Source organism: Lissotriton helveticus, chromosome 5_1 (assembly GCF_964261635.1).
Source record: "Lissotriton helveticus chromosome 5_1, aLisHel1.1, whole genome shotgun sequence".
In the NCBI taxonomy this organism is placed as follows: domain Eukaryota; kingdom Metazoa; phylum Chordata; class Amphibia; order Caudata; family Salamandridae; genus Lissotriton; species Lissotriton helveticus.
Genome location: NC_136065.1, coordinates 81848234 through 81876066, shown reverse-complemented (window position 1 = coordinate 81876066; position 27833 = coordinate 81848234). Strand labels below are relative to the sequence as shown.

General features: G+C 46.9%; 1 protein-coding gene across 1 annotated transcript in view; it reads left to right on the top strand.

Moving 5' to 3' along the window:
- The window catches only part of LOC144752974 (E3 ubiquitin-protein ligase TRIM39-like), a 411520-nt gene extending 384678 nt beyond the window's left edge, over window positions 1-26842 (top strand). The window contains exon 9 of the mRNA XM_078640783.1: window positions 25814-26842. Within this exon, the coding sequence (XP_078496909.1) occupies window positions 25814-26325 (512 nt within the window). The 3' untranslated portion in view covers window positions 26326-26842. The remainder of the gene's footprint in view (window positions 1-25813) is intronic.
- Window positions 26843-27833: the final 991 nt, after the last annotated feature.

Below are 27833 nucleotides of genomic sequence, written 5' to 3'. Positions count from 1 at the left end.
AGGATTTCTATCTTTTTAAAGAAAGATTAATCCCCTTTGGACATGAGTTCTTATAGGCCCATTACCCTCATCAATAGCGATTCCAAAAAATTTTCCAAAGTGATAGCTTCTAGGATCTCTAAAATAGTGGAATCTCTAGTATCTGATTGGCAACATGGATTCATTCCCATGAAAGGAACTACCGAACACGTCAGGAGAGTGATCACTTTATTCGACGCAGCACAGGTCGCCGGAGACCCAATGTCACTCATTTTACTCGACGCCGAAAAGGCTTTCGATCGAGTGTCCTGGCGATATCTGTGGAAAGATGGGGTTCGGAAATAAAATTATTCGGGTAATACAGGCACTCTATAACAAACCAAGGGCTAGCGTTACCATAAACGGGCTACTTACAGACCCTTTTCCATATCTCGAGGGACGAGACAGGGTTGTCCCTGCTCCCCCTTGCTGTTTGCTCTATACCTGGACCCCTTTATCAAACAGATAGCATACCGGAGATATGCTCTCGTTCTTTTCTATCACCAAAATTGCTGCAAAATCCTGGCATATGCCGACGATCTTGCCATCACCTCCAAAGACCCCGCCAGCTCTATCCAGGCTTTAGAATTTGAGGCCCAGAAATTTGGCAAACTCGCAGGATATGCCCTCAACAAAAACAAAACACAGATTTTGGTAAACGCGAAAATCACATGGACTGACGAACGGGTGGTGCCCAATGCTAAATACTTAGGGGTCCAAATCTCACCCAAATTTGAGAATATCGTAACAGAGAATCTAACACCCCTCGCAGCCCAAACTAGGAAAGCTTTACAACAAATAGATAACTTGCACTTAAAGCTAGTGGGAAGATGCAACGTTATTAAAATGACGTATTTCCCTAAACTACTGTACTTCTTCCGCAGCATACCCCTAGAATTCACCTACTTAAATTCCAACAAATTTTCACTCAATTCATCTGGGTTTACGCTCAACCCAGACGCGCCCTTAAACATCTTACTTTGTCAAAAGAAAGAGGTGGCTGGGCCCTTCCTAACATCATCCTCTATTACTGGGCATCAGTCGCGCAGTATAGCTCAGAGCTGGTTATGGAACCTACTGTCTTTACAGCCGGGCTGCCCTCTCCCTTCCAGATCCTACTGGGGGATCAATATTGGGGATGCTTACTTTGAGAAACAACCTACGGCTACTACAATCGGGTCAAATTTAAGACCTTATTGAACTCCTTCAAAGTATTCCGTATCATCCGAAGAATCTGTGGGATAGGCAGATTTAATTTCTACTCACCCATACTCAACAATAATAATTTACCAGCTATCTTTGACACATCATACTTTTCAGAGTGGTATCGGGCCGGAATAGTTAAACTTGGGGACCTGATTACCACCGAGGGAATTAAACCTTTTGCAAACCTACAAGCCAAATTCAACCTGAGAAACCAGGACTCCTTCAAATACCTGTCTATTCACGCCTTTCTTTCCAATAAAGTCGGAGGAGCCTCAGGCTTCTCAGAAGTTGAATTTTTAAACACACTTCGAAACACTATCACCCCCCGCATCGGCTCTCTGTATAACATACTTAATAGACAAACCCCCGACGACCTAGAGGCCATTGCTGTAAAATGGCACCTCAAACTTAATTCACCAGAAAGTACTTTTTACAACTCCCTCGCATTGTCACAACAGATTTTAATATCAGCCAAGCTGCAAGCACAACACTTCAAAACTATCTTCTTTTTATACATGACACCCAGTAGGGTCATCAAATGGGGGACCGGTAAAGGAACACTATGCCCACGCTGCTCTGAATTCGGGGCTGACTCTGTACACATCTTTGCGACATGTTAAACTATAGCTCCGACACTACTTAAAATACAGAATACACTTAGCGAAATAGTGAAACATCCAGTCTCCTTAAACCCCACAATTATTCTTCTTGGTACACAATCTGACTCACCAAGAATAAAGGAAGAAGGGCTGGTATTTATCGCTATGGCAATTTGGAGACTATGTATCTCCTCAAGCTGGCTAGATACAGACTCACCCTCCCACGCGCAATGGTTGGCTAGGCTGGCTGCCACTTTCCACTTAGAAAAAGCAGTCTATGCCAGGAAAGGAAGAAGGAAAAAGAAGATAGGGCTGGAAGTATGGGAGAGATTCTCCTCCTGGACAAAGCAACGGGGGCAATTAGGCTCAGTAAATCTATAGGAGAATGTTACATGTAAAATATGTTTGAAACCCGTATGGCTCTTATCCTTTCCTTAATTCTTTAATCCTTCACCTCTTTTTTGCTATCAATAACTACTTTCACACATTATCTTGTACATGCACAAGACGATGTTTGTTGTTTTTTTATTGTTTTTTTCTTTGTTTTTCTTTTGATTGTTATTAATTGGGGAATAATTAGCACCGAAGGAATACCGGGCTCCCAGGGGTGGGCGGGGGGGGGGGCGATATTCAAAATCAAAAGGCCTTCTGATGTTAAGATTATTTGTAACGGCTAAATAAAAAAATTTATTGGAAAAAAAAAAAAATACTTTAAATAGCACAATTTACAGTTAGGCCCTAGGGGCGCGGAAAACCATATACTAAGTAAGTGGTATAAGAACCACGACTCGGTAAAGGAGAAGGCGTAGGGCCTAGGGAATCGCTGGGGCTACACTATCTGATCCTTAGGTTAGGAGTAGGAGGCCCACAGGCGGCGTGTTCAGAGTCAGTACTCTCACGCGAGTCAATAGAAAGTCAATAGGAACGTAAAAGGTAAGTAAATGAAGATTTAGGACACTTCCGGTCTAGCTAGAAGGGAACAACTAAAAACCTAGACACTTGGATAGTCAATACCCTTGAGAGCACCGAAGTACTCGCGTTACCTCACCCACAGGAAGCGGGTGCATAGGTGTGAAGATGTGTCGGGTTTCGCCGTTGAAGTCTATGGAGCCTGTGAAGAAAGATGCTGCAGGTGACCAGGGGGAAGATGTCCGGGTGGATCCAAGGGTGGATCGAGGATGAAGGAGACCTGAAAGCAGAGGGGACAGAGACTAGGTCACGAGCCAGTGACCGGGTGAAACCAGGAAGGGACCAGACGTCGTCGAGGAGCAATCAGGTGCTGTCGTGAAGCTTGTTGTTGCAGCCACGCGGACCAGGAGGCGTCCAGGACGACCAGGTGCTGGAGAGGAGCTGTCCCACGAAGGTTCTCGCAGATGGAGGAGTCTGCTTCAAGATCGGAGCCAACAAGTCTAAGCAAAGGCAACCCACGTAGGATACACAGCAGGCTTCTGGTGCAGACCAGGAGGGTCTGAGGTACTTCACCTTTGCAGGGAAGCAAGGGCCAGTCTGGAGCAACCAGACCAGTGATGGATTTCAAAGAGGATCATCGCCACAGGGCTACTAGCCAACGGGCCGCAACCGGACAACGCGTCGAGCAGAACACAAGCAGAAGGGCCCCACGCAGATCTCGTGGAGTGTGGAGGGCCAGTCTTCGGTGCAGATGGAGCTCGGTGTCGGGGTGTCTCAGTCCCCAGTGCACAGCTTCGAGGAGGCCTCAGGAGCTGCGCTGTTAGCAAGTTGAATACTTTCCAAGATGCCTGTGTCCACGGGTTCCGACGCCTTCCACGGGGCTCAGCTGTGCTGGAGTCGTGCAGTGGGGTCAGAGATATCCGGGACCTGTCAGGATCTGTGCTCGGGTTCCGGCGGGAACAGGGACAAAGCAAGCCATCGAGGTGCTGGATGGTGCCTGGTTACCCAGGGTGGTCACTCCTTGGCCACAAGGGAGATTCTTCAGTCTTCAGCTTGATTGAATGTCGAAGGGTCCAGAGTTTCGTCTTCAGTTCGATTCCAGGATTAATCTAATCTCTCCTGGGTCAGCTCCTACCTTTATACAACTAGAGGGGGCTGGTTTTCTCACTAGGTCCCTCATATGGGTGGGACCAGGAAGGGGGGTGGTTACACCCCCTTTCCTTTGTCCAGTTTCGCGCCAGAGCTGGGTCTGGAGTGCCCCAGCAACCGGTTTGAACTGGGGTATGCATGAAAAATGAAATGAAATGAAAAGAAATTTATAAAGCGCATGGCTGCCCTTGAGCGTCCCAGCGCTGAAACCAAACACAGGACCACCACCCAAATACAACAGAAGCGAAAGCCTAAAGGGGGAAGAGATACGTTTTCAAAGCCTTGCGGAAACGCACTAAATTGGATTCTTTCCGCAGGGCCATCGGCAGAGCATTCCATAATTGGCCTGCATTAATAGAGAACCGGCGACCGCCGGACTTCACCTTTTTGGCTCTGGGTATCACCACAAAATTACCATCATCCGAGCGAAGGGCTCGCGTAGGTTTGTAAGGGCGCACCAGGTCTCTAAGGATTGGAGGGCCAAATCCTTGCAAAGCTTTAAACACGATGCAAAGGGATTTAAATTTTATGCGAGCTCGAATTGGAAGCCAATGCAAGGCCTTGAGAGCAGGCTTAGCTGATGATCTTTTGGCAGTACCAGTGAGCATTCGTGCAGCCGCATTCTGAGATCTTTGGAGCACATTCAGAGTGGATTCTGGTGAACCAAGGAATAAGGCGTTGCTATAATCCAGCCTTGACATGACTAATCCTTGCACCAGTAGTTTCCGGGAGTTTTCAGGGAGTAGCGGGAGGATCTTCCGTACTGACCTGAGCAGACCATAGCAAGTCCCTGCCACTCGTTTAGCTTGAGTGGTCATTGACAGTTCGGGTTCTAGCCAGACCCCCAGACTTTTTATTGCTTCTTTGGGAACTGGGGGAGCACCTAGACTATCCGGCCACATGGATTTGGGGAGTGTTGAACATAGATTGCCAAGAAGCATCAGCTCCGTTTTCGTCCCATTTAGTTTGAGCCGGGAGTCCGACATCCATGACATGATGTTGACTAAACACGATGCGAACTTTTCCCCCTGGCTTTCCGAGAGGGACAGCGAGACGATCAGTTGAGTGTCGTCTGCATAGGTTGCGATTTTCACCCCGAAGGGTGAAACCACCGCCTCCAGTGGGGCCATGTAGATGTTAAAAAGCGTAGGGCTCAATGAAGAGCCCTGCGGTACTCCACACTGAAGGGGGGTAGGCAGAGATCGAAAATTGCCTTCGCAAACCTGATAAGTCCGGCCACTCAAGTATGACGCGAGCCATTTGAGGGCCGACCCTCTCACTCCAATCTTCCCCAAACGGTTGATCAAGATATTATGATCAACCGTGTCAAATGCAGCGCTTAGATCCAGGAGGACCACCGCAGCGGATCCTCCCGAATCCAAGATGCATCTGCCTTCCTCCACCATTGAAATCAAGGCCGAGTCGGTTCCCTGGCCAGGCCGAAAGCCCGTCTGAGTACGACCCAGTAGATCGTTAGATTCCAGGAAATGCGAAAGCTGGCGATTGGCAAACTTCTCGGCGATCTTATTCCGCCCGGGCAGAAGCGAGATGGGACGATAATTCGCCAAATCGGCCGGATCAAGGCCTGGTTTTTTCAGAAGGGCCTTGACAATGGCTTGCTTCCAACTAGGTGGAACAATGCCATGGGTGAATGAGGCATTCAGCAGGTCGATAGCTGGGCCTGCAATGATGTTCGTAAATTGCTTGAGGATCCGAATGGGCATGGGGTCCGAAGGGGAGCCGCTCTTCAGGGCTGAAAGCTCCTCACAAAAAGCCTCCTTTGAGACGGGGGAGAAGCTATCAAACACCTTTACGTCCAGTGCGGCCTCCGGAGCTGCTTTGTCTACCCTACCGGTGCTCAGAGGAAGACTGGCTAAGATGTTCTGTATTTTGACATCAAAAAACTGGGCCAGTTGGTTGCATTTATCAGAATTTACCTCCTGAGTTACCGGGGGAGTGGGGACAGTGAGAAGCTCTTTAAGGATCTGATAAGTTTCTCTAGAAGAGTTACCTGCCATTCTGATTCGTTCCTCAAAATGGGCGGCTTTGGTCAAATTGCAAGCCACCTTGTATGCTCTCATGGCATCACGATAGTTATCTTTTGTGGTGGTCGCCCAGTTCTTCCGCCATTCTCGCTCCAGCTTTTTACATTTCTTTCTCATACATCCCAGTTCAGGGGTGTACCAGGAGGACTTAGGGCCACTCCTTTTATTTGAGATAGCTTTGAGAGGTAGTTCCATATCTAATGCTTGGCGGAGCCAGTCATGGAAGGCAACATCGGCTACCAGGGGATCGCATCCAGATGGGGGGACTGATTGTTCAAGAATAAGGGAGAGATTCTCAGTTGATAGTCGTGACCAAATTCTCTTATAAGTACGAGGTGCCCTAGGACCGGGAAGAGGAGGAGGATCCCTCATAAAGTTCAATTCAAACGGCACCAAGAAGTGATCCGACCAGGGCATAGGGAGAGGAGGGCTCGTCTGAAGATGTGAGATATTAGAGAACACACAGTCTAACAAGTGTCCCTTCACATGAGTAGGTTCCCTATTATGGAGCCTGAGGTTAGCTGTCATGAGTTCCGATCTCAGGTCAGATGCTATTTTATCCTCCTGTAAGTCAAAATGAAGATTCAGATCCCCCAGTAGAATGAAATTGGGAGAGGATGCAGCTAAGACGGGAACATGGTCCAGAATGGAGGTGGAAACTGTTTTATTGTCCCCGGGGGGCGATAGACCAAAATGCCCGAAAGGGAATGATTCGGCGATGACTGGATCCGAAAATAACAGCTCTCTGCATCTTGGATGGGCCCTTTATCTATTCTGCAGGACAGCTTCTCCCTGTGGATTATAGCTAAGCCACCTCCCTTTCCCAAAGGTCTATGGAGGGACTGAATGAGATAGCCAGATGGAAGGACATTAAGTAAGTCAAAATCAGAGTCAACAGACGTCCATGTTTCGGTAAGAAACAGGATGTCTAAGTTAGTGTCTTCAATCAAATGTAAGATTTGTAGAGCGTGTTTGGGCAGGGACCTACAATTCAGAAGGCCTAGCCTAAGGGGGTCTTTAGTAAGAGCTTTGTTTCCCCCAACCTGGTCCCTGAATGAGCAATAGACACATGGCATGAATAGAGCATCAGCTCCTAATCCATGATGACAATAACGCGAGTTTGACGGCTTTAAAAGAACTAATTCCTCTTTCGTGTATGTGGTGGGAGTAGCTTCAGACACGGGCAGGGTCTGTGGCCCTAGGTCCGTCCTGGCCCGGACGGGCACAGACGGGCTTGCCTCTGGCGCGCCTCCGGCGCGCCATCGGCGCGCCCGCTGCGCCCGCCCGCTGCGCCCGCCCGCTGCGCGGGCGACGAATGGTCGCCATTTATGAAGCGCGAGGTGCAGGAGACGCCCTCGCACTAGACCGCTACGAGTCAGAAAGCCTACCCAAGATGGCGGCCGCAGTCGGCAAAGCCGGTGGTCAGCCCGACGTGACAACAGAGGCCCCCAGAACCGCTCTGAAATGTCCCCAAGCCCCCACAAGTAAGAGCAGTGAACAGATTGCTAACAGTAAAATTCTAGTACAGAACACAGTTAAGATTGTCACAAATAAAAAACGAAGCTTTTTAAAACAATTAAAGGCTCCCAAGAGCAGAGGGGTGTATGGCCAAACTCCCTGTGTGTGAGGGGAGCAGCCTGTGTAGGTAACGCGGGCAAACTAATGAGCCCAATTTATAGCGCGAGGGGCAGGAGACACCCTCGCACTAGACCGCTACGAGTCAGAAAGCCTACCCAAGATGGCGGCCGCAGTCGGCAAAGCCGGTGGTCAGCCCGACGTGACAACAGAGGCCCCCAGAACCGCTCTGAAATGTCCCCAAGCCCCCACAAGTAAGAGCAGTGAACAGATTGCTAACAGTAAAATTCTAGTACAGAACACAGTTAAGATTGTCACAAATAAAAAACGAAGCTTTTTAAAACAATTAAAGGCTCCCAAGAGCAGAGGGGTGTATGGCCAAACTCCCTGTGTGTGAGGGGAGCAGCCTGTGTAGGTAACGCGGGCAAACTAATGAGCCCAATTTATAGCGCGAGGGGCAGGAGACACCCTCGCACTAGACCGCTACGAGTCAGAAAGCCTACCCAAGATGGCGGCCGCAGTCGGCAAAGCCGGTGGTCAGCCCGACGTGACAACAGAGGCCCCCAAAACCGCTCTGAAATGTCCCCAAGCCCCCACAAGTAAGAGCAGTGAACAGATTGCTAACAGTAAAATTCTAGTACAGAACACAGTTAAGATTGTCACAAATAAAAAACGAAGCTTTTTAAAACAATTAAAGGCTCCCAAGAGCTGAGGGGTGTATGGCCAAACTCCCTGTGTGTGAGGGGAGCAGCCTGTGTAGGTAACGCGGGCAAACTAATGAGCCCAATTTATAGCGCGAGGGGCAGGAGACACCCTCGCACTAGACCGCTACGAGTCAGAAAGCCTACCCAAGATGGCGGCCGCAGTCGGCAAAGCCGGTGGTCAGCCCGACGTGACAACAGAGGCCCCCAGAACCACTCTGAAATGTCCCCAAGCCCCCACAAGTAAGAGCAGTGAACAGATTGCTAACAGTAAAATTCTAGTACAGAACACAGTTAAGATTGTCACAAATAAAAAACGAAGCTTTTTAAAACAATTAAAGGCTCCCAAGAGCAGAGGGGTGTATGGCCAAACTCCCTGTGTGTGAGGGGAGCAGCCTGTGTAGGTAACGCGGGCAAACTAATGAGCCCAATTTATAGCGCGAGGGGCAGGAGACACCCTCGCACTAGACCGCTACGAGTCAGAAAGCCTACCCAAGATGGCGGCCGCAGTCGGCAAAGCCGGTGGTCAGCCCGACGTGACAACAGAGGCCCCCAGAACCGCTCTGAAATGTCCCCAAGCCCCCACAAGTAAGAGCAGTGAACAGATTGCTAACAGTAAAATTCTAGTACAGAACACAGTTAAGATTGTCACAAATAAAAAACGAAGCTTTTTAAAACAATTAAAGGCTCCCAAGAGCAGAGGGGTGTATGGCCAAACTCCCTGTGTGTGAGGGGAGCAGCCTGTATGAAGCACCTAGTGTGCCTCAGGCAGTGTCTCAATCTATTCAGCCCTCCCTGTCCCAATACACATCCTCCTTTTTGGGGTGGTGCTCGCACCTCCCAAAGCAGGAAACCTATTGTCCAAACCTCCGTGACTGGAAGGACTCCAAGCAGCAGGAGGCCAGACTTGTGTCTGTGGCAGCAGCATCCATTTTGTGATGCTGGGGCTCTGGTTAATTTTAACCGGGATAGTCAGAACTAACATGTCTTCTCCCTCTAGAAGGGTGGAATGATACCCCTGTCCCCAGAATTGGAGAGGGGGTAGTATTCCAAAGCGTATGACACCTTACACGACATGTTTGGATAAAGCCAAACCAAAGTTAGCATTTAACCGCGAGGTTCATAATGCACTTAAGAGTATATGGTATGGCAATATCATAGAACAGCTATAAGGACATGGTTCCGAAAGCTGCAGACAGGCTCAGCTCATGCTAGAGCACCATCTCACACATAACCAAGCACTCTGCCTCCAGGATTGTTAAGGCCTGCCATAGGAGTGACTTATAGGATACTATGTGTCTATATGTAAGTAGGTATAGGAATACTACACCTAAGCAAGGGGTGATTACACGTCCTTGCCCCAGCTCAGTGATCAGTCCGTTGTGTCTATTTGAGTGGCCAGCCAGGGGTGGCATAATACATGCTGCAGCCCCTGGTAAGCCTTGGTTACACCTATGCCCTGAGTACATAAGGTACACTTCTACAGGGGCTGATAAGGTGAACCAATTCCCAATTGTGGATGTACCTAGAGTACATGGTGTGAATTTAGAGAGAGTGCATCTGGGCTGTGGGTCTGATTAGCAGGCCACAGCCACATCTAAGTCGAAAACCAGTAAAGCAAAAAGTGGGGGTGACCATAGGAAGCAGACCCTACTCTCCTACAATCCCTCCCACAAAAGCCCCAAAAAACAGTCTCCAAACCCCACCTCCCTGCTTGGCGGTCACAAAACCTCCCGCCCTCCCAAACTAGCAGTGTGCCTATCGCCCACCCCGTACAAAACTTGTGGGTGCGTGTATCCAACCGGGCACCCGTCTCGAAAAAAGTAAATCGCTGGAAGTAACAATGAATTTAGAAAAATTTGTCCGGAAACAGCCTTTCAACCCATCAAGAATACTGTTGCCCCTTACAGAGGGGGGCCAGGAAACACTGAAAGATGCCTTGAGTCTATTCAAAAATGTCCACGGAGGGGCCCTCAACAGATGCCAGGAACAGAGTCAGCAGCACCAGTAGGGCCAGCACACCGGTACATCCCTGAGGAAAACAACAGACCCTCGAGAAGATTAACATACAAACCAGTCATTTGATCCCTCCCATTGCCTCCAACAGTCCTCCGGGAGGGGAGACTCCGCCGGATCTGTCAGAGCCCTCCTCCATGCGTGTCCCCTTGCCGCGGTTGTTCCTCCGACCCACTGTGCGCCAACCGTCCAGCCAGTCCCAAGCTTCCACGGGAGTGGTGAAAAACTAGGCCTTTCCGTCTTATTCCACCCATAGCTTGGCAGGGAAGAGCCTGGCATATTTCAACTGCTTCTCCCGAAGGCCTTTCTATACATCCAAGAAGCTGCAGCATTGTTGCTGCACCTTGAGAGTGAAGTCCGGGAAAAAGGTGACACGACCATTTTGATAGTCCACCAGTGGCCCGGTCAGGCACACTGCAGGATAGTGTCTCTGTCCTTGAAGTAAAAAAATACGGGCCAACAGGGGCCGCGGGGGAGCCCTGAGCTTTGGCGGCCGCCAGGCACACAGTGCGCACTTTCGACGGAAAAGAAGCTGGCGAGACCCTTTGGTTTGAGGTAGGAGGTGATCAAGTCCTCAAAAAAGAGGTCTGCCACCTGCCCCTCTGTCCATTCTGGCAGCCCCAAAAGGCAGACATTGTTCCGCCGGGAGCGCTCTTCACAGTCGTCCAGCAGTGCCTCCATTTTAGTATTCTGAGACTGCAATTCATCCATCCTATGCTGAAGTTCAGACGTGTCGTCGACTAGAGCACCCATCTTGAGCTCCACAGCCTGCAAGCGTGAGTTCATCGAGCGCATATCTGCCTGGATAAGAGAAACCTCCGAGGACACCGAGTCAATATGCGATTCCAATGACGTGCGCACAGTTGTGATGGCTCCAAGAATGTCCTGCAGCGTCTGTTCTTTCTTTTTCCCACCAGGGTGCTGCTTGTCTTGCGTGGACGAGTCATCATTTGGGCTTGCTCCTGGTCCATTATCCCACGCAAATTTAGTCAGTTTTGCCTGGACAGCAGTCTGCGAGCCACAACCCCCTGCCATGGCGCAGCAGGCCAAACCACTGTGCACCCTCGTCCCAAAATGGCCACTCACCGGGCCCGCGAAGAAAGTCAGGCACTCAGCAGCCACTTGTTTGTGGCCGGGAGTGACGCTAGGTCCGCAAACAGTCACAGATCAGTGCTGGTCACAGCCAGAGGAGATGCCATGCAGGACCTCGAGGGTAGAGGACCCAGGCGTAGAAGGGGGGGATTGTCCCACTCTAGTCGGGCCTGCTCTCCGGTGAACGGGTGCACATCACTCCACTCCACGCCCCTGATAGCACATGGGGTCTCCACCCCGCTCTAGGATGGAGCAGGCGGCATCTGTAACTTCTCCCCAGCAAGGCGTCACTGCGAAGATGGCGGGGGTCAGCCAAAAAGGGACCGCGGACTTCGGCCCAGCAGCGTCTGTGCCACAGGGGAGGCAGCCTCACTCCCCACGAGGCACGTAAGTGGTTAGTTCGCTGGTTCTGTCAATCGAATTTTGCCGAGACTCCGCTCATTCGGCTCCCAGCAAGTTCGTCTGTACTACGATATGCGTTCAGACCAGCTGTCTGGACAGTAAGATACGGATATTAGCATGAGACGGGTGCTTTAGAAAGCGTCCATTTCCCCTGGCGGTTGGCCATGCTCCCCTGGCAGCTATTCTTGGCACAGCTGGGGAAAGGCCCCTGGCCCGGATGGGGTGCCAACTGACCTGTATAAGGCAGACCCTCTTGTATGGGCTGCAATATTGGCTCGGTTTTTAATGCTGCTAGTACCTGTGGCTTTCCCCCATCATGGGCAAAGGCTATTATCATTCCAATTTTTAAAAAGAGCGCTATGGACGGCCCTGCCTTTTACAGACCTATCTCACTTTTGGATTCTGTTGCCAAAATGATAGGAAAGGTGATTTTGAAGCAGCTATCACTATGGCTAGACAATTTTAATTTCATTAGCGGTTTGCAGTATGGGTTCAGGCAAGGGAGAGGCACATTGGATCAATGTATTAACTTGAGCCTGGTGATTGGGTAGTATACCATAACAAAGAGGGATTCATGGATCTGACGTCGGCCTTTGATCAAGTATATCGATCAGAACGGTGGCAGATTCTGGGGGAATTGGACATGGAACCAAGTCTGGTATCCTTTTTACACTATGCCTCTAATAACACAACGGCGGCAGTAAGATTTAAAGATGACGCTAGTTTAACGGATTGCTGGGAGGTTAAGCGAGGGATGCATTATGGCACCTCTATTGTTCACACTTTACATAAATAAACTAAAAGTCCACCTCACAGGCAGACTCAAGACATCCCAAGAGCTGGGTCCAAATTGGTCGCAGTATTACTGTACGCAGTTGATGCATTATTGTTTGCAAGGACCGCCACAGGTCTCCACAATCTTTTAAATACTTTTATTGATTTTATGGAGTCACTTGATTTAGCGACCAATTTTACCAAATCGCACACAATGACAATAGGCAGTAAAAAGGCCGCTGAGACAAAGTTTTTTTGTAATGGAATTGTCGAAAGTGTCCACTTTTCCGTATTAGGGGATGTTATTTGACGGTAATGGGTCCTGGGCTGTGCAAAGGTAATTAAAACGAACTCTTTGGCCAGAGCAGTCAGGCCTTTTTGGGATATTGCCAAAAGACTGGGGTCGAAACCAATACCTGCCCTACTCAAGGTTTATAAAGAGAAATGTATCCCTAAGGTGACATATGGGTGTGACGTATGGGGTCATAAGGATGTGAGGAACATACAGGGGGTCCAAAACAAAAGTATGCGCTGCCTCCTAGCTCTCCCCTCTAGTACCCCTGCCTTTATTTTACATGAGGAGCTTGGCTTGGGGTACATCTCCGATTATATTGCTGTTGCACTCCTGATGTGTTGGTTAAGGATTTGGTCCAGTATTTCTCCTGCTCTGAATCAGATGGTCATCATGGATTGCATTGCCCTTGATGGGGCCCCACAAATTCCGTCGCTAAAATACATCAGGGAGTAATTGACGCTGCTGGGCTGTCCAGATATGTATAGTAAAGCAAAATCTTTACGACCGGCAGCGATCAAGGACTTCAAAATGAAGTTCTTGGGTAGGCAGCAGATGACTAGGGAGGGACTCAAACTTGCCAAGCCCACGGTGAGCAGGTATGTCATCCTCAGTTCGACCCTACAGCCAAAGCCCTATTTGTCACTAGTAACAAACGTACAACATTTGTTTTAACTAGTTTCCGGTGAATCACGTTTCCTGGTCTTTAGCCTCCCCAAGGGGTTTTCACGGCCAGGTACCTTAAAGCCGTGCCCCTGTGATACTTTTTCAGAACAGGACACTTTGCATTCTATCTTTTTCTGTGAATTTTATACCCCACTTCGTAAGAAATCTGTATTGTCGCTATTGAGAGAGACAAACTTTGTTCAATTAAGGCCTGCTCTGTTATTTTTACATATGCTACCCTCCCCTGTGGTGTGCTTTGGGGTTGCAAGTTTTCTGCTAGGGGCAATGAGATCTAGGAAGAAGTTCTTGTTCTGTTGTAGCCTCTGCTTGCGTGGGTTTCATTTTTGTTCAAATTCAACCAATTGGAACACTTTTGTCTATGCCGAGCAGTTATTGGCGGCCATCCTGCTCTTTCTGAGCGCATAGTGGGACTATCAGCCACGCTATACTGAGTATCTAAATTGACGGAGTAAATATAATAGCCGTCACTTGGTGAGTACCTTTGCGGGTTTTTCACTTAATGCGCTGTCCGGGGTTTGAAGATTACACTGCGCACCCTACGTACTCACAAAATGGTTACTTGAACGCCTAAAGTCACACACAAGTCTTTGCCACAGCAAGGCTATTAGTGAGAGGGTTTTTTTTCACTGGGCCACTGGCATGTTGGACGGTCAGCTACAGAAGGACCTCCGAAGGAGCAAGCAGCACCGGCCTTGTGCCAGCCGCTTCCACGCCTAACGGAGATTACCGCGGCCCTGGCCTTACCTGCAACCAGTGGCGTAACGAAAGTTGAGGGGTCCCCCCTGCAAGGTAAATGGAGGGGTCCCGTTCCGCATTTAATCTGGAGCCCTCAGGCCTGAGTACTGTGCTGTGCTGAGGGGCCCCCTGCATCCCAGGGTCCCCCCTGAACCACAGGGGCTTTGGGGGCCTGTGCTACGCCACTGCCTGCAACCACTTCTGTGTTCCTTGTGATCGAATCGCCAGTAACATTCCGGGTAACTCTGTAACTCATTACCATCTAATACAGTCCACTGACTAGTATTGTATACATTCTAGTGGCTCTCCTACTCTGTAACATACCTTTGCAGTAGCTCTTTTACTCTGTGCCATATAACGCAGCGTATTGAGTAGTACAGTACATTTCTTGTATCTCTGTCACTCTGTGCCATCTAAAGCTGAGTACTGACTAGTACAGTACACCTTCTAGTAGCTCTCTTACTCTGTACCATCCAATGCAATGTACTGACTAAAACTGTATACCTTCTAGTAGCTCTCCTACTCTGTACCATATATTATATAGTACTGACTAGTACAGTACGCCTTGCTTCTAGTAGCTCTCTTACTCTGTATAATCCGATGCAATGTACTGACTAGTTCTGTATGCCTTGGAGTTGCTCTGTACAATCTAATTTAATGTACTAACTACAACAGTTTACCTTCTAATAGATGTCACTCTGTAACATTTTTAAGCACTTTACTGACTAGTACAGTACACCTTCTAGTAGCTTTGTCACTATGTACCCTCTAATACAGTGAACTTACTCGTACAGTACATTTTCTAGTAGCTCTCTTGCTCTGTACCATCCAATGCAGTGTACTGTCTAGTACTGAATACCTTGGAGTAGCTCTGTTGGTCTGTACCAACTAATCTAGTGTACTGACTCGTACAGTTTACCTTGGAGGAGCTCTGTCACTCTGTGCCATCTAATGCAGTGCACGGACTGGTACTGTATTCCTTCCAGTAGCTCTCCTACTCTGCACCGTCCAATACAATGTACTGACTACTACTGTATACCTTTGGAGTAGGTCTATTACTGTGTGTCCTATAAGGCAGTGTACTAAGCAATCCTGTATACCTTGGAGTAGCACTGTCACTCTGTGCCATCTAATGCACTGTACTGACTAGCAGTGGAGGCTGGTGCCATTTGAAAATGGTGAGCGTTGTGGATGGGAGGTTGCGAACGAGCTGCTACAGAAGCTCAGTTAATTACATATAAATGGATTTGTAAGTGCACTGCCACTGCCAGACATGTTAACTTGAGATTGGAAATCAATCTCATTGGCAACGCAGCGCTTTACATGAACACCAGTTACAATTACACATGGTCACGTAAATTGTTTTAGGCATGTGGAGATTAAGTGATTGGCCCAGAATCACAGGAGGTTGAGCTGGTGCCGGGACTCAGTGTTCAGTTCTACGTAACTGTAACTCCAGCACACTGAGCACAGATAATGTTCACCTAAAAAACATAACCGGACGCACTTACTATGTCACTTCGTGGGTCACTTACTTGGGCCCAGGACCAGATGACGCGGAGAGCTCTAAATTACTCTCGGACACGCGGCACTTAACCCTTGTCTTTTCCACTCTGTCCCGGGGCATGATGAGGCGTGAACCATAGCAACTGAAGGAAAGGCAGCAAGGGGTAGAAAATGGCCAATCACTAAATGGCTTTATAAAAAAAAAACATACTGTGGTTGGCCATGTTCTTCTGTAAAGCCAAGCCTGCTGACTCTAAGACCAGGACTACGCCTTGCCTCTTTTGAGCCAATCCAGACACTGCCCCTCTGCTGTATATCAGCAAACAGCATAAGAGCAGTTCCAGGATTGGCTGGAGCAGCCAAAGTCAGCGCTTCTTTGCAGACCAGTGGAGGCTGTGATCCCCGACTCACTAACGTGCTGGTGGAGAGGACTCACGTGCACCTATTGGGTTGGTCGTAGGAAAACGCCTGTCCAACCTGACATGCGCACTTACACTTCAGGCCCTGCCAGTCTGAGTCTCTCTGGTGCTGCTTATAAGATGCCGCACCCCCTCACATGATTGGAAGACTAGGCATCCACCTGCAATGGGCACTGCACTCGGCCATGGCTGAAATAAAAACAGCATGACAAGGCCAGGAATATAAAAATTTATGAATGAATGAAAGAACATTTCTATAGCGCATAGCTATCCGCGGGTATCCCAGAGCTTACTGTAGCTTTGAGCTTAAAGCAGATCAAGGAAAGAGAAATGTTTTAAGCTGTTTCCTGAAGTTTAGATAGTTAGGTTCCAGATGTAGGTGATTTGTAATTGTTGTTAGCATAACATTTTTAATGAGGCAACAAAAACAGCCTTATGCCCCCATGGAGAAACTGCTGCTGCTGACTAGTACTGTATACCTTATTTATTTATTTATCTATTATGGAGTTTATAGAGCGCACAGCTACCTACAACGGAGGTGTCCCAGCGCTAGATGTGAAGTACAGGAAGAAGAAGCAGACTGCCAGATGTTTCAGGGCTGGGGGAGGCTAAAAAAAGAGGTTTTTAGGAGTTTACGGAAGGCAAATTCCGAATTAGCCTTCCTTATGAACTCAGGTAGGGAGTTCCAAAGGTGGGCCATTCTTACCGTAAAAGACTGACCACCTAATCTGGCTTTTTTATAAGCGAGGGGTGACCAGAACTACTTGGTAATTAGATCTCAGACTCCTTGTCTGATGGAATTTTCTGAGTCTTTTTCTCAGGTAGTGGGGGCCTGTCTCTTTGATTGCCCTGTAGGCGAGAGTGAGCGCTTTGAATTCCACCCTCCTTTTTACTGGCAGCCAATGTAGGCTCCGTAAGTGGGGGGATATGTGATGTTGAATTGGGATGTTTCTAATGAGCCCAGCGGCCGCATTTTGTATAGTCTGTAATTTCCTGATCATATATTCAGGCAAGCCCAGGCACAGACTATTGGCATAGTCCACTTGGAACGTAATGAGTGCATGGACTACTGTCTTTCTGCAGTCCATCGGAAGAAGGTGGAGAGCTCTCCGCAGGGACTTTATTTTCCAGAAGCATAGAGAGGAGACATGGCTGATCTGAGCCTTACAAGAGAGAGCGGAATCAAACTTGAACCCCAGATTCCTGGCTGAGGGCACAGGGTGAGGTGGGGGATTGAGCTCGGGAGGCCACCATAAGTCCGAATTGGGGGGGGGGGGGGCTGATTAAAAAATAAAACCTCAGTTTTATCTGTGTTCAACCTCAGACAGTTCTTAGTCATCCATGTAGAGATATCGACCAGACAATGTCTGAGGTTGGAGAAGGCTGCTTCGGATATATTTCTGAACGAAAACTCAAGCTGTGTATCGTCAGCATACGAGATGACATTTACCCCATGTTGTTCAATAAGGGGAGCTAGTGGGGTGAGGTAGACATTAAAAAGAGTCTGGCTCAGGACTGAGCCCTGTGGGACTCCACAGACTATAGGGCGTGAGGATGAAAGGTGGGGTGCAACAATATTTTCTGTGACAGGTCTTCCAAAAATGAGCCAAACCAGGAGCCTACCTTCTAGTAGCTCTGTTCCTCTGTACCATCTAATGTAGTATACTGACTAGTACTATATGCCTTGGAGTAGGTTTGTCACTTTGTACCATCCAATGCAGTGCACTGGCTAGTACAGTATACATTGGAGTAGATATGTGGCTCTGTACCCTCTAATGTACTGTCCTGACTAGTGCAGTTAACCTTCTAGCAGCTCTGTCACTCTGGACCATCGAATGCAGTGTACTGACTAGTACAGTACGTCTTCGAGTAGCTCTCTTACTCTGTACCATAGACTGTGGTGTCTGGACTACTGCAGTGTACTTAGAAGTAGCTCTGTCACTCTATACCATCTATTATAGTGAACGGACTAGTATAGTAGGCCTTTTTAGCAGCTCTCTTACTCTGTACCATCTAATGCAGTGTACTGACTAGTACTGTATACCTTGGGAGTAGCTCTGTTGCTCTGTACCCTCGAATGTACTGTACTGACTAGTGCAGTTTTCCTTCTAGCAGCTCTGTCACTCTGTACCATCTAATGCAGTGTACTAACTAGTACTGTATTCCTTCTTGTATGTCTGTCACTCGTACTGTCTAATGCAGTGTACCGGGTAGTACTGTATACCTTGGACTGTGCATTTCATTCTTGGCAATCTAATGCAGTGTACAGACTAGTGCAGTATCTTTTTGAGTAACTGTGTGCTATCTAATGAAATGTATTAACTGGTACAGTACACCTTCTAGTGGCTCTCTTTCTCTGCACCAGCCAATGCAGTGTACTAAGTAGTACTATTTACCTTCTAGTAGCTCTCTCGCTCTGTACCATGTAATGCAGTGTACTGACTAGTACAGTATCTATTTGAGTAACTTTGTGCTATCTAATGAAATGTACTAAATTACTAACTGGTACAGTAAACCTTCTAGTAGCTCTCTTACTCTGCACCAGCTAATGCAGTGTAGTATGTGACTAGTACTGTATACCTTTGAGTAGCTCTCACTCTGTACCATCCAATGCAGTGTACTGACTAGTACTGTGTTTCTTGGAGTAGATCTGTTGCTCTGTACCCTCTAATGTACTGTACTGACTAGTGCAGTTCACCTTCTAGTACCTCTCTAACTTTGTACCATCTAATATAGAGTACTGATTAGTACATTGTACCTTTAAGAAGCTGTCACTCATAGTATACGTTGGGGTAGCTCTGTTACTCTGCCCCATCTAATGCAATGTGCTGAGTAGTACTGTATACCTTCTACTAGCTCTGTTACTCGTTACCATCTACTACAGTGAACTTACTAGTACAGTGAACATTGAAAAGGCGGGCTTATATATTGCTTTTATAGGTTTGAAGTTTGCTTTCAATCTAATCCCCAGATATAAGCTGTGGTGTGTTTTACAGGAGCTGGGCCTCCCCCAGAACTCTTGGCGATGGTTGTCATACTCCGTGAGGGCAACTACGCCAGGGTCCGATGGGGAGATCAGGGGCAGTTGTCGGACCCAATTAGTTTGGAAAGTAGTCAGGCAGGGGTGTGTGCTGGCCCCCACTTTATTCTCACTATTTATTAACGGTGTTGTCTGATATTTATCAGATGTGCCAGCGGATGACGCTGAACTGAAGTGAGTAAAGGTAACTACTCTCCTGTTTCCAGATGACACATTGATAGTATCTAAAACTCCAAGGGCAAGATGTAGGAGCCTAAATACCGGCCGGTAACGGCCGAAATCGGCCGTTACCGACCGGTATTTAAGATTTGGCATGTAGGGGCATACTTTTACAGAATCGGTAAATTTACTGATTCTGTAAAATACCGAATCGGTATTTTTACCGATTCGGTAAATCCCAGATGTAGGTGGGACTCTTCTGAGTCCCAAAGGCCCTACAAATTCGGTATTTTAACACCCAATCCAATTGGGTGTTAAAATACCGAATTCAGGTGTGCATGCACATGTGTGCATGCACACCTAGCCATGTGACAGACAGACATGCCCTTAGGGCATGTCTGTGTGCCACATGGCGCACATGCCTATTTTTGGGGTGCCAGAGGGTGACAAAGTGACACCCCCTGCACCCTTGCAAAATTCGGTATTTACCGATTCGGTAATTACAGAATCGGTATTTCCCATTGATTCCTATGGGCTTCACAGCCCATAGGAATCAATAGGAAATACCGATTCGGTATTTACCGAATCGGTAAATACCGAATTTTTAAGATTCGGTATTTCCACATCTGGAAATACCTACATCTCCCCCCTTCAAATTTACCGATTCATAAATACCGAATCGGTAAAATTCGGTATTTATGAATCGGTAAATTCAGATTACCTACATGTAGCCCCAAGTGGTTTACAACTACTCTTGAATCGTTTTAAGGCCTATTGTGATCAAAGAGGCCTCGAGGTTAACAACTTAATACAAAACTTCTGCTAATAAAACCTCATAGAAATTAGTACTGGGGGGGGGGATACCGCTTGAGAGAGTGGCTACCTTTGAATATCTGGGTGTTACCCCATCTGAGAAAATGGCATGGAAAGATCACATCTCAAAGCAGAACCTCCAGCAGAGACAGACCATTGGGACACTAAATCAGGAACACAGAACCAACCTCCCAAACAAGGCCAATAGCTGCCCCCTTGCAGATTCAGGAGCAAAAGGTAGTGAGCTCTGCCCTGTACGGGAAGAACTCTGGGGATTCGAAATACCCGAAAATGTACTTATTTCTGAAAACACATTTTTAAGATCTTTATGTTTACCCCCCCAGAGCACACCGCTTCATCTTTTGCGACTTGATATGGGTAGACGTACAATTGTGGACAAAGCTAGGCTGCGTCCTTTACTATTCTGGTTGCGTCTCAGCCAAACTCCTGAGCTTTCCCATCATATGGCAGCACTTGATCAGGTTTACAAACTTGATCACTTTAAAAAGATTAGGTGGTTTAAGGAAGTCAGATCACTATTAATAGCGATAGGCCTGAGAAGTGCTTGGAGAGACGCAAGTCAATTGCCTAGCAAAGAATTGGTTAAATCTCAGTACTGGAGTTGGGTAGCACAATCCTTTGTTGCACAATCATCATGGAATTCAAAAGACAAAGCACTTTTGAGGCCTAACAAATCCATGGCAAACAATCCAATTATCAACATAGTGTCTTGGAATGTCGCCGGGACATATAACGCTTTGCAAAGCCTAGGAGCGGTTGAATTAATGGTTGGAGCAAACATAATTTGTGTACAGGAAACATGGGCCACTTCCTCTACACCAATAGGGAACTACTCAGAATATTTCAAGCCTGCAAAAAAGGTCAACATTTTTGGGAGACCATCAGGGGGCATTTCAACGTATATTCAACATTCACTGAAAGTAAACTATTTAATAATACAGAATACGTCAGACATGTTTCTGGCTGGAATTTTGAAAGACCTAATAACGATTGATGGCCCGACTCCAATTCTCCTCATTAATATCTACTACAATCGGCATGGGGCGGACTCAAATGACAAACTGACTCGCTTATTAAATGAGATTGAAACCTTACTAGCACGCTATGCAGGCATGGACTCAATTATTCTGGGGGACTTTAACATCCACAACTTAGGGCAAACAATTGATGAAAAACATCATTACAGAAGCACCAGAAGATTTAATGCCCTAATGCGAGTCCATAAGCTGGCAACATCACTCTGCATAGCCACAAAAAAGAACTCACTAGCACTAATACCGCACACCTTTAACAACCAGTCAGCAATCGACTACATTTTACTAAGCAAACGTCTACAAAATCACATGTCAAGTTACAACGTACAACCGTGGACTGAAAGTGACCATGCCGTCCTCACAATAGAGTTGTTTATGTGTGCAAAAATTAGGCATACCCTCCATTGTATTGGAACCACAAATGGAGAAGAGCAACACAGACTCCTTGGAAGAATTAAATGGGGTCCGCTTCCGACCAACAAATTTGTTGCATGGAAATCAACCTGGAAGGGTTGGCAAACCGGCCGCAATGACCAGGGTAGAATCGAAGAGTGGGGCGTATTAGCATATGATTTAGCCCACCAACTTCGAAGGAACATCAACCGAAGACCCTATGATAATTCTTCTCAGAAATTGGGATTCCAGCCAACAATTAAGAAATCTTCAAAAGCACTTAATTCCGAACGCAGAGCCTATCGAAAAACCAGATCGACGACTGCAAAAAACGACTTAAAAGAGGCGGCCAAGTCACATGCTAAAATTGTTTGGCAAGTGAAACGAGAAGCAACAGAGCGAAAATGGTTGAAGATCTTCGAGCTTCTAGCGCCCAGTAAGACCCAAGAATTCAGGCAATACATAAACAAGCTCACCAGTGGAACCTGCAACAGAGAGAATCCCCTTGATGCAAGCTCTTGGATAGGCCACGTAAAAACTCTTTACACCAACGGCCCAGAGAAAAACTCATGTAAAAAAATATCTTTTGAAGAACAACTGAACGAAGAAAGGTCGGAATCCTTGCTCCCTTTACCCAATGTTACACCCACTGAAAGAAAGGTCTTTAAAACAATTCTGAAAAAAATACGCCACAATGGAGCCCCCGGACCAAATGGCCTGCCGGGCTCTCTCTTCAGGGAGGACATCAACTTCTGGGCAGAGAAACTGGGCAAGCTGTTCGTGGAGTGCAGGCTCCGGATGGACGTGCCAGACTCGTGGAGGGGATCTTTAATACATCCAATCTACAAAAAAGGGCCAAGCGAAGATCCTAAGAATTATCGAATGATTGCCTTATTGGATGTGGAGGGCAAGGCATATGCAAGCTCTCTCCTTATGGAACTAACAGAGTGGGTCACGAAGGAGAACTTGCTTCCCTTCTATCAAACAGGGTTCCGCCCGGGAGGTTCCACCATAGATAACATCATAGCCTTATCATATTTAATACAACAATCAGTGGCTCGGGCGACCAGCCTCTCTTCGCTTGTTTCATTGACTACACAGCAGCCTTTGATGGCGTAGACCGAAACATCTTATGGAAGAAATTGGCTGGTTGGAACATCTGCCTGAAACTGCTACAGGCCATTAGATCTCTGTACACTCAAACGTGGGTAAGAGTTAAACTCTCATGTGAGTCAGCCACGAAAAAGATCAGCACAGACCACGGATTAAAGCAGGGCTGTGTTCTTGCCCCGCTTCTCTTCAACTTATACACAGCTGATCTGGGCAAGGCATTGCAGGGAGCAAACCTGGCGACTCCCAGGATCGGGGGAGTTGGAATCCAATTGATCCAGTACGCAGATGACCTGGTCCTTTTGGACCACACCAAAGTCGGCCTCCAAAAAGGCTTGACAGCATTAGCAGCGTATAATGCCGAAAACAAGCTGGCTGCAAATTCAACAAAATCCAAGATACTGATCTTTGGTCGTTATCCAAAAAAGAAGCTAACAAAATGGAGATTTGGACCGCTATTACTATCAAGCACTTCAACATATAATTACCTTGGAGTCTGGCTCAGCGACACCGGCCGCCCTCTGGTTCATCGAAACAAGCTCCAGCAGAAAGCCAAAATGGTCACGTACGCCATTTGCAAATTTAACGCAACTTTGGAAAGCCCAACTACTACGGCCATCCAACGGGTGCTGAGAGCAAAATTACTACCCTCTCTCAACTACGCAATACAGGCGTTCCCAGGCAAATTGGGGCAAGATCTCGAAAAAATCAATTGTGCAGCCTACAAAAAGCTATTTTGCCTTCCATCATGCACAAGGAACACCCTAATTCGCTTGGAATTCAATCTGAACCGGCAATCTCTAGAAGAATTAGCAAGCCTGGCAAAATACTACTACCTGACCACCATGGAATCAGAGAACTCGATGGAGTTTGTAATAAATAAAATATTCAAAGAGACAGGCAACCCGTGGTCAGTCGGTTTAGCTTCAGCCAAAGATTCCTTGAACTTAGCGTAAGAGAATTGGGATCCTAACATAATAAAGTATACAACTATCAAAACAGTAATAAAAAAGCAAGTAAGATTGTCCTCACGAAAACTGGACATTGATGCTTTGACAATTAGAGGCTTCCACGAGAATCAAAGTTCCCCTCAAATTTTAAATGGGCTCAAACCGCATCTCGTTCAGGCGCTGGGCAGACCAGCCCTCCAAAGGATTCTGGCCGCAAGATTGTATGTGCTCCCCTTAAAACACCTGTACCCTTCAGTCAAAGGAAGCCCAATGATTACGGAGTGTCGCCTTTGCCATTACAAGCGTGAAACATTGTCTCACATTCTATAATGTTGTCCCGCCCTGCTGTCACTTCGTAGAATCCTCCTAAGGGCCATCCTTCTCCAACTGGGTATACAGACGGTAAAAGAGGCTGTTCTTCAACTATATTTGCTGGACACGGTGAAGCACATGGCCAACTTTGCCAAATTCATCTACCATGCACGACAAGCTTTAATGGACAGTCGGAACATGGTATAAATTGTCTTTTAACAGGTGGAAGGTCTCAGGTAGTATATGCCTCCCACACATATATTATTTTACTCAATTTTAAACATGATTTGTTCTCTTTCTTGAATTGATTTTTATTAATCACTCAAATAAAGCATTGTCATTATCATTGTCATTGTCACTTTTGAGGCCTACCTGGATCATATTACCATCCAGCAGGTTAGAAAACTGTGCATTCAGTTTCAATTAGGCTGTTTTCCCGTGAATTCCGTCACAGCTACTTGGCACCAGCTCCCGTCCACTACCCAACATTGTCTGGGCTGTGCTGCAAAGGCTGAACCAATTGGACACATTTTATTTGCTTGTCCACTTTATAACTATCCAAGATGTCAGTGGCTATCCCCAGTTTGCAGGTCATTAGGAACCCGTTGCCATCAGGAAGCACTCCACATGCTTAAAGCAGACTGTAGGCCTTTTGCAGTATGTGGTGTTGCAAAGTTTTTGGGTACAATGTGGATAATCTGAAGGTTTGCGTGCATGACACGATAATCTGCTTTCTGTAATTGATATAAAAGAGTTATACTATGCTTATATACCCATGTATTGCTACTATTTGTAAATTGACCAAATCTGTTTATCTTCTGATCCCTTTCTTAAATATGTGACACATGGTTTTATAATATTAATGGATTTTATTCTTTTAGAACATGTTTTATTCCATCAGTGGTGTTTAATATCCTTTTAGCATATATGTATTGATTAATGATGGTTTATTTAATGTGTAATGATGGATTATTGTGTTGCAAGCATTCGCCTTTTAATGGTTGTAATGATCGAATAAAGTTTAAGGAATGACTAGTACAGTACACCTTCCAATAGCTCGCTTACTCTGTACCATTGAATGCAGTGTACTGACTAGTAGTGTATACCTTTGAGGAGATCTGTAACTCTGTGCATATAACGCAGTGTACTGAGTAGTACTGTATATCATCTTGGAGTACCTTTGTCACTCTGTGGTATCTATGCTCTTTACTGACTAGTACTGTATTCCTTCTAGTAGCTCTCTTTCTCTGGACCATGTAATATAGAGTACTGGCTAGTACAGTTCTCTTCTTGTATCTGTAACTGTGTGCCATCTAGTCCAGTGTACTGACTAATACTGTATGCCTTCTAGTAGCTCTATCACTCCATGCCATCAAATGCAGGGTACTGACTAGTACAGTATACTTCTCGAACCTCTGTCACTCTATGATATCTAATGCAGTGTGCTGACTAGTACTGTGTCCTATCTGGTGCAGTGTTCGGTGTAGTACAGTGTGCGCAGTGTTTGTGTATAGTATGGTGTGTGGTGCAGTGTAGTGTGCAGTAGAATGCCTTGTCTATGTAGTGCAGTGTGCTGATTGGTGTAGTGTGTGCTCTAGATAAATGTGTGCGTTAGTGTAGTGAGCAGTCCAGTGCTGCTCGCTTTAGTGTAGTGAGGAGTCCAGTGCTGCGCGCTTTAGTGTAGTGAGCAGTCCAGTGCTGCGCGCTTTAGTGTAGTGAGCAGTAAAGTGCTGCGGTCTCTAGCGCTGTGTGCTGCTTCCAGATGTGGTGTACATTAATCATATGTAAAACAGAAGCAGTAATTACAGCCTTTCTTTGTGTCATTAAATCTCTAATTGTGAATCTTTTCTCTGCAGTGATGGTGACTCTGGATCCTGACACGGCTCATACACAGCTCCTCCTGTCTGAGGGGCGGAGACGAGTGAGAGACACGGACACAGTACAGCGCCTGCCGGACACCCCCAAGAGATTCACCTACTATACCTGTGTGCTGGGGAGCGAGGGGTTCACCTCCGGCAGACATTACTGGGAGGTGCAGCTTCTGAAGGAGGGGGTGCAGTGGTGTGTGGGGGTCACAGCAGAGTCTGTGAACAGGAAGGGGGGGATCACATGGTCACCTGCGGGGGGAGTCTGGGCTGTGCAGGGGTGGAAGGGTCAGTACTCGGCTCTCACCTCCCCTCTGACCCTTCTGTCCCCTCGTGAAAAGCCCCTGAAGCTGGGGGTGTATCTGGACTACGAGGGGGGGCGGCTGTCCCTGTACAATGCTGTCTCCATGGAGCTTCTCTACTCCTTCCCGCGGGCCCCCTTCACACAGAGGCTCTTCCCGTACTTCTATCTATATCAAGGAGCGGAGCTGAGGCTGGTGTGAGAGCTGCAGGGAGCTTCAGCCCCTCATCCTTCCCTCTCACCCCCTCCCTCAGTGACAACAATGTGACCAGGAGCACAAACAGAGACCCTTTTAAATAATAAAACGATCCCTTTGGGGATAGGTTCCTTGGGGGGAGGGGGGCAGTGACTCCAGTGACATGAAAAGGTTTCTTTCATGTAGATTTATTAATGTATAGATATCAGCCAACCCCATGTGCCATGAGCCAACCCCCCTCCCCCTCAACTGTCATCCACAGTTTCAGCACCAACATTCCAAAGAATCTTCAAACACCAACATTCCAAAGAATCTTCAAACACCAACATTCCAAAGAATCTTCAAACACCAACATTCCAAAGAATCTTTTTCACAATTACTCTCCCACATGTTGCCATGACAACCAGAAACCTCACATGAAACTGACTGCTTCATATCTCTTTTCCTTGTACAATTTTAAAACAAGGGCAGGAAATGTTTGCTGTTTGAACCATGCACCAGGCATCATGTAACATATGATAAAGTCTCTGTAAAATTCAAAAATGTGTATTTCTTTCACACGTGGAGCTTTGACAATAATATGCAGAATATAGCGCTGCGCTGAGAAGTTCTTATTTAAAGTGATTGTTTTTAAACATGACCTTAGAAACCATTCCTGCCCCGCCCAACAACAGTGCTAATATTAGTGACCTCAGACGCAAGACATTTGTCACGTGAACCCTGTATGTAACCCAGATTCAGGGCAGCTTTAGGACAGTGCGACCAGTGCAGCTGCACCTGGGCTGACATGGGAGCGGTGATGTGTGCAGAGATAACTTTGGGTTTTAAAAGCACCTGCTGCTTCCTTGTGTGTCCAGCAGGTTTCAGGAACATAAATAAAAATGTCAAGATAACGCAGGTGATTAATGTTTCTGCAGGCGAAGTTTTGTCTTGTCACAGTTTCGACTCATATAGTAGGGCAGTGGGTTAACATGCCGGCTGCAAAGACCATGTACATGCAGATCACAGGACGGTAATCCTCATTGGTTTGTGTAACATTTCCTATAGACTGATTTACACATATAAGATTTATTGCCTCTGTTAATGTGTGTTTGGTGTAAAGTGCTCTGACACCCTAGAGTTGGCATGAGTAGCGCTATAAAACAAAAGACATGCATGTGAGGGAGGAGCTGTGTAGCGATGAGTGCCACTGTTGGAAGCTGGGAGTGAAGGAATATTTGGAAATGAAAAATGGTCAATACCTTGGTCACAATTAAGTTATTTTCATTCCGCCTTAAACCTATAGCACAATATCGCATAGTTTTGCAACTCGACACTTTAATTCACATGAAGACACGAACCTCAAAACACCTCTGGTTTTCTTCCGACTATCGCTTAGGCCCAGCGCAACGAAGCCACTGAAATAACTGCTTGTGATGGTCTTCATTTATATGTGTGTGTCTTTATGTTGTTTTGTCCACTTTTTTCTACAGGTACAAACTTAGAGGAAAGCCTCTGTCGCGACGTCAATGGAA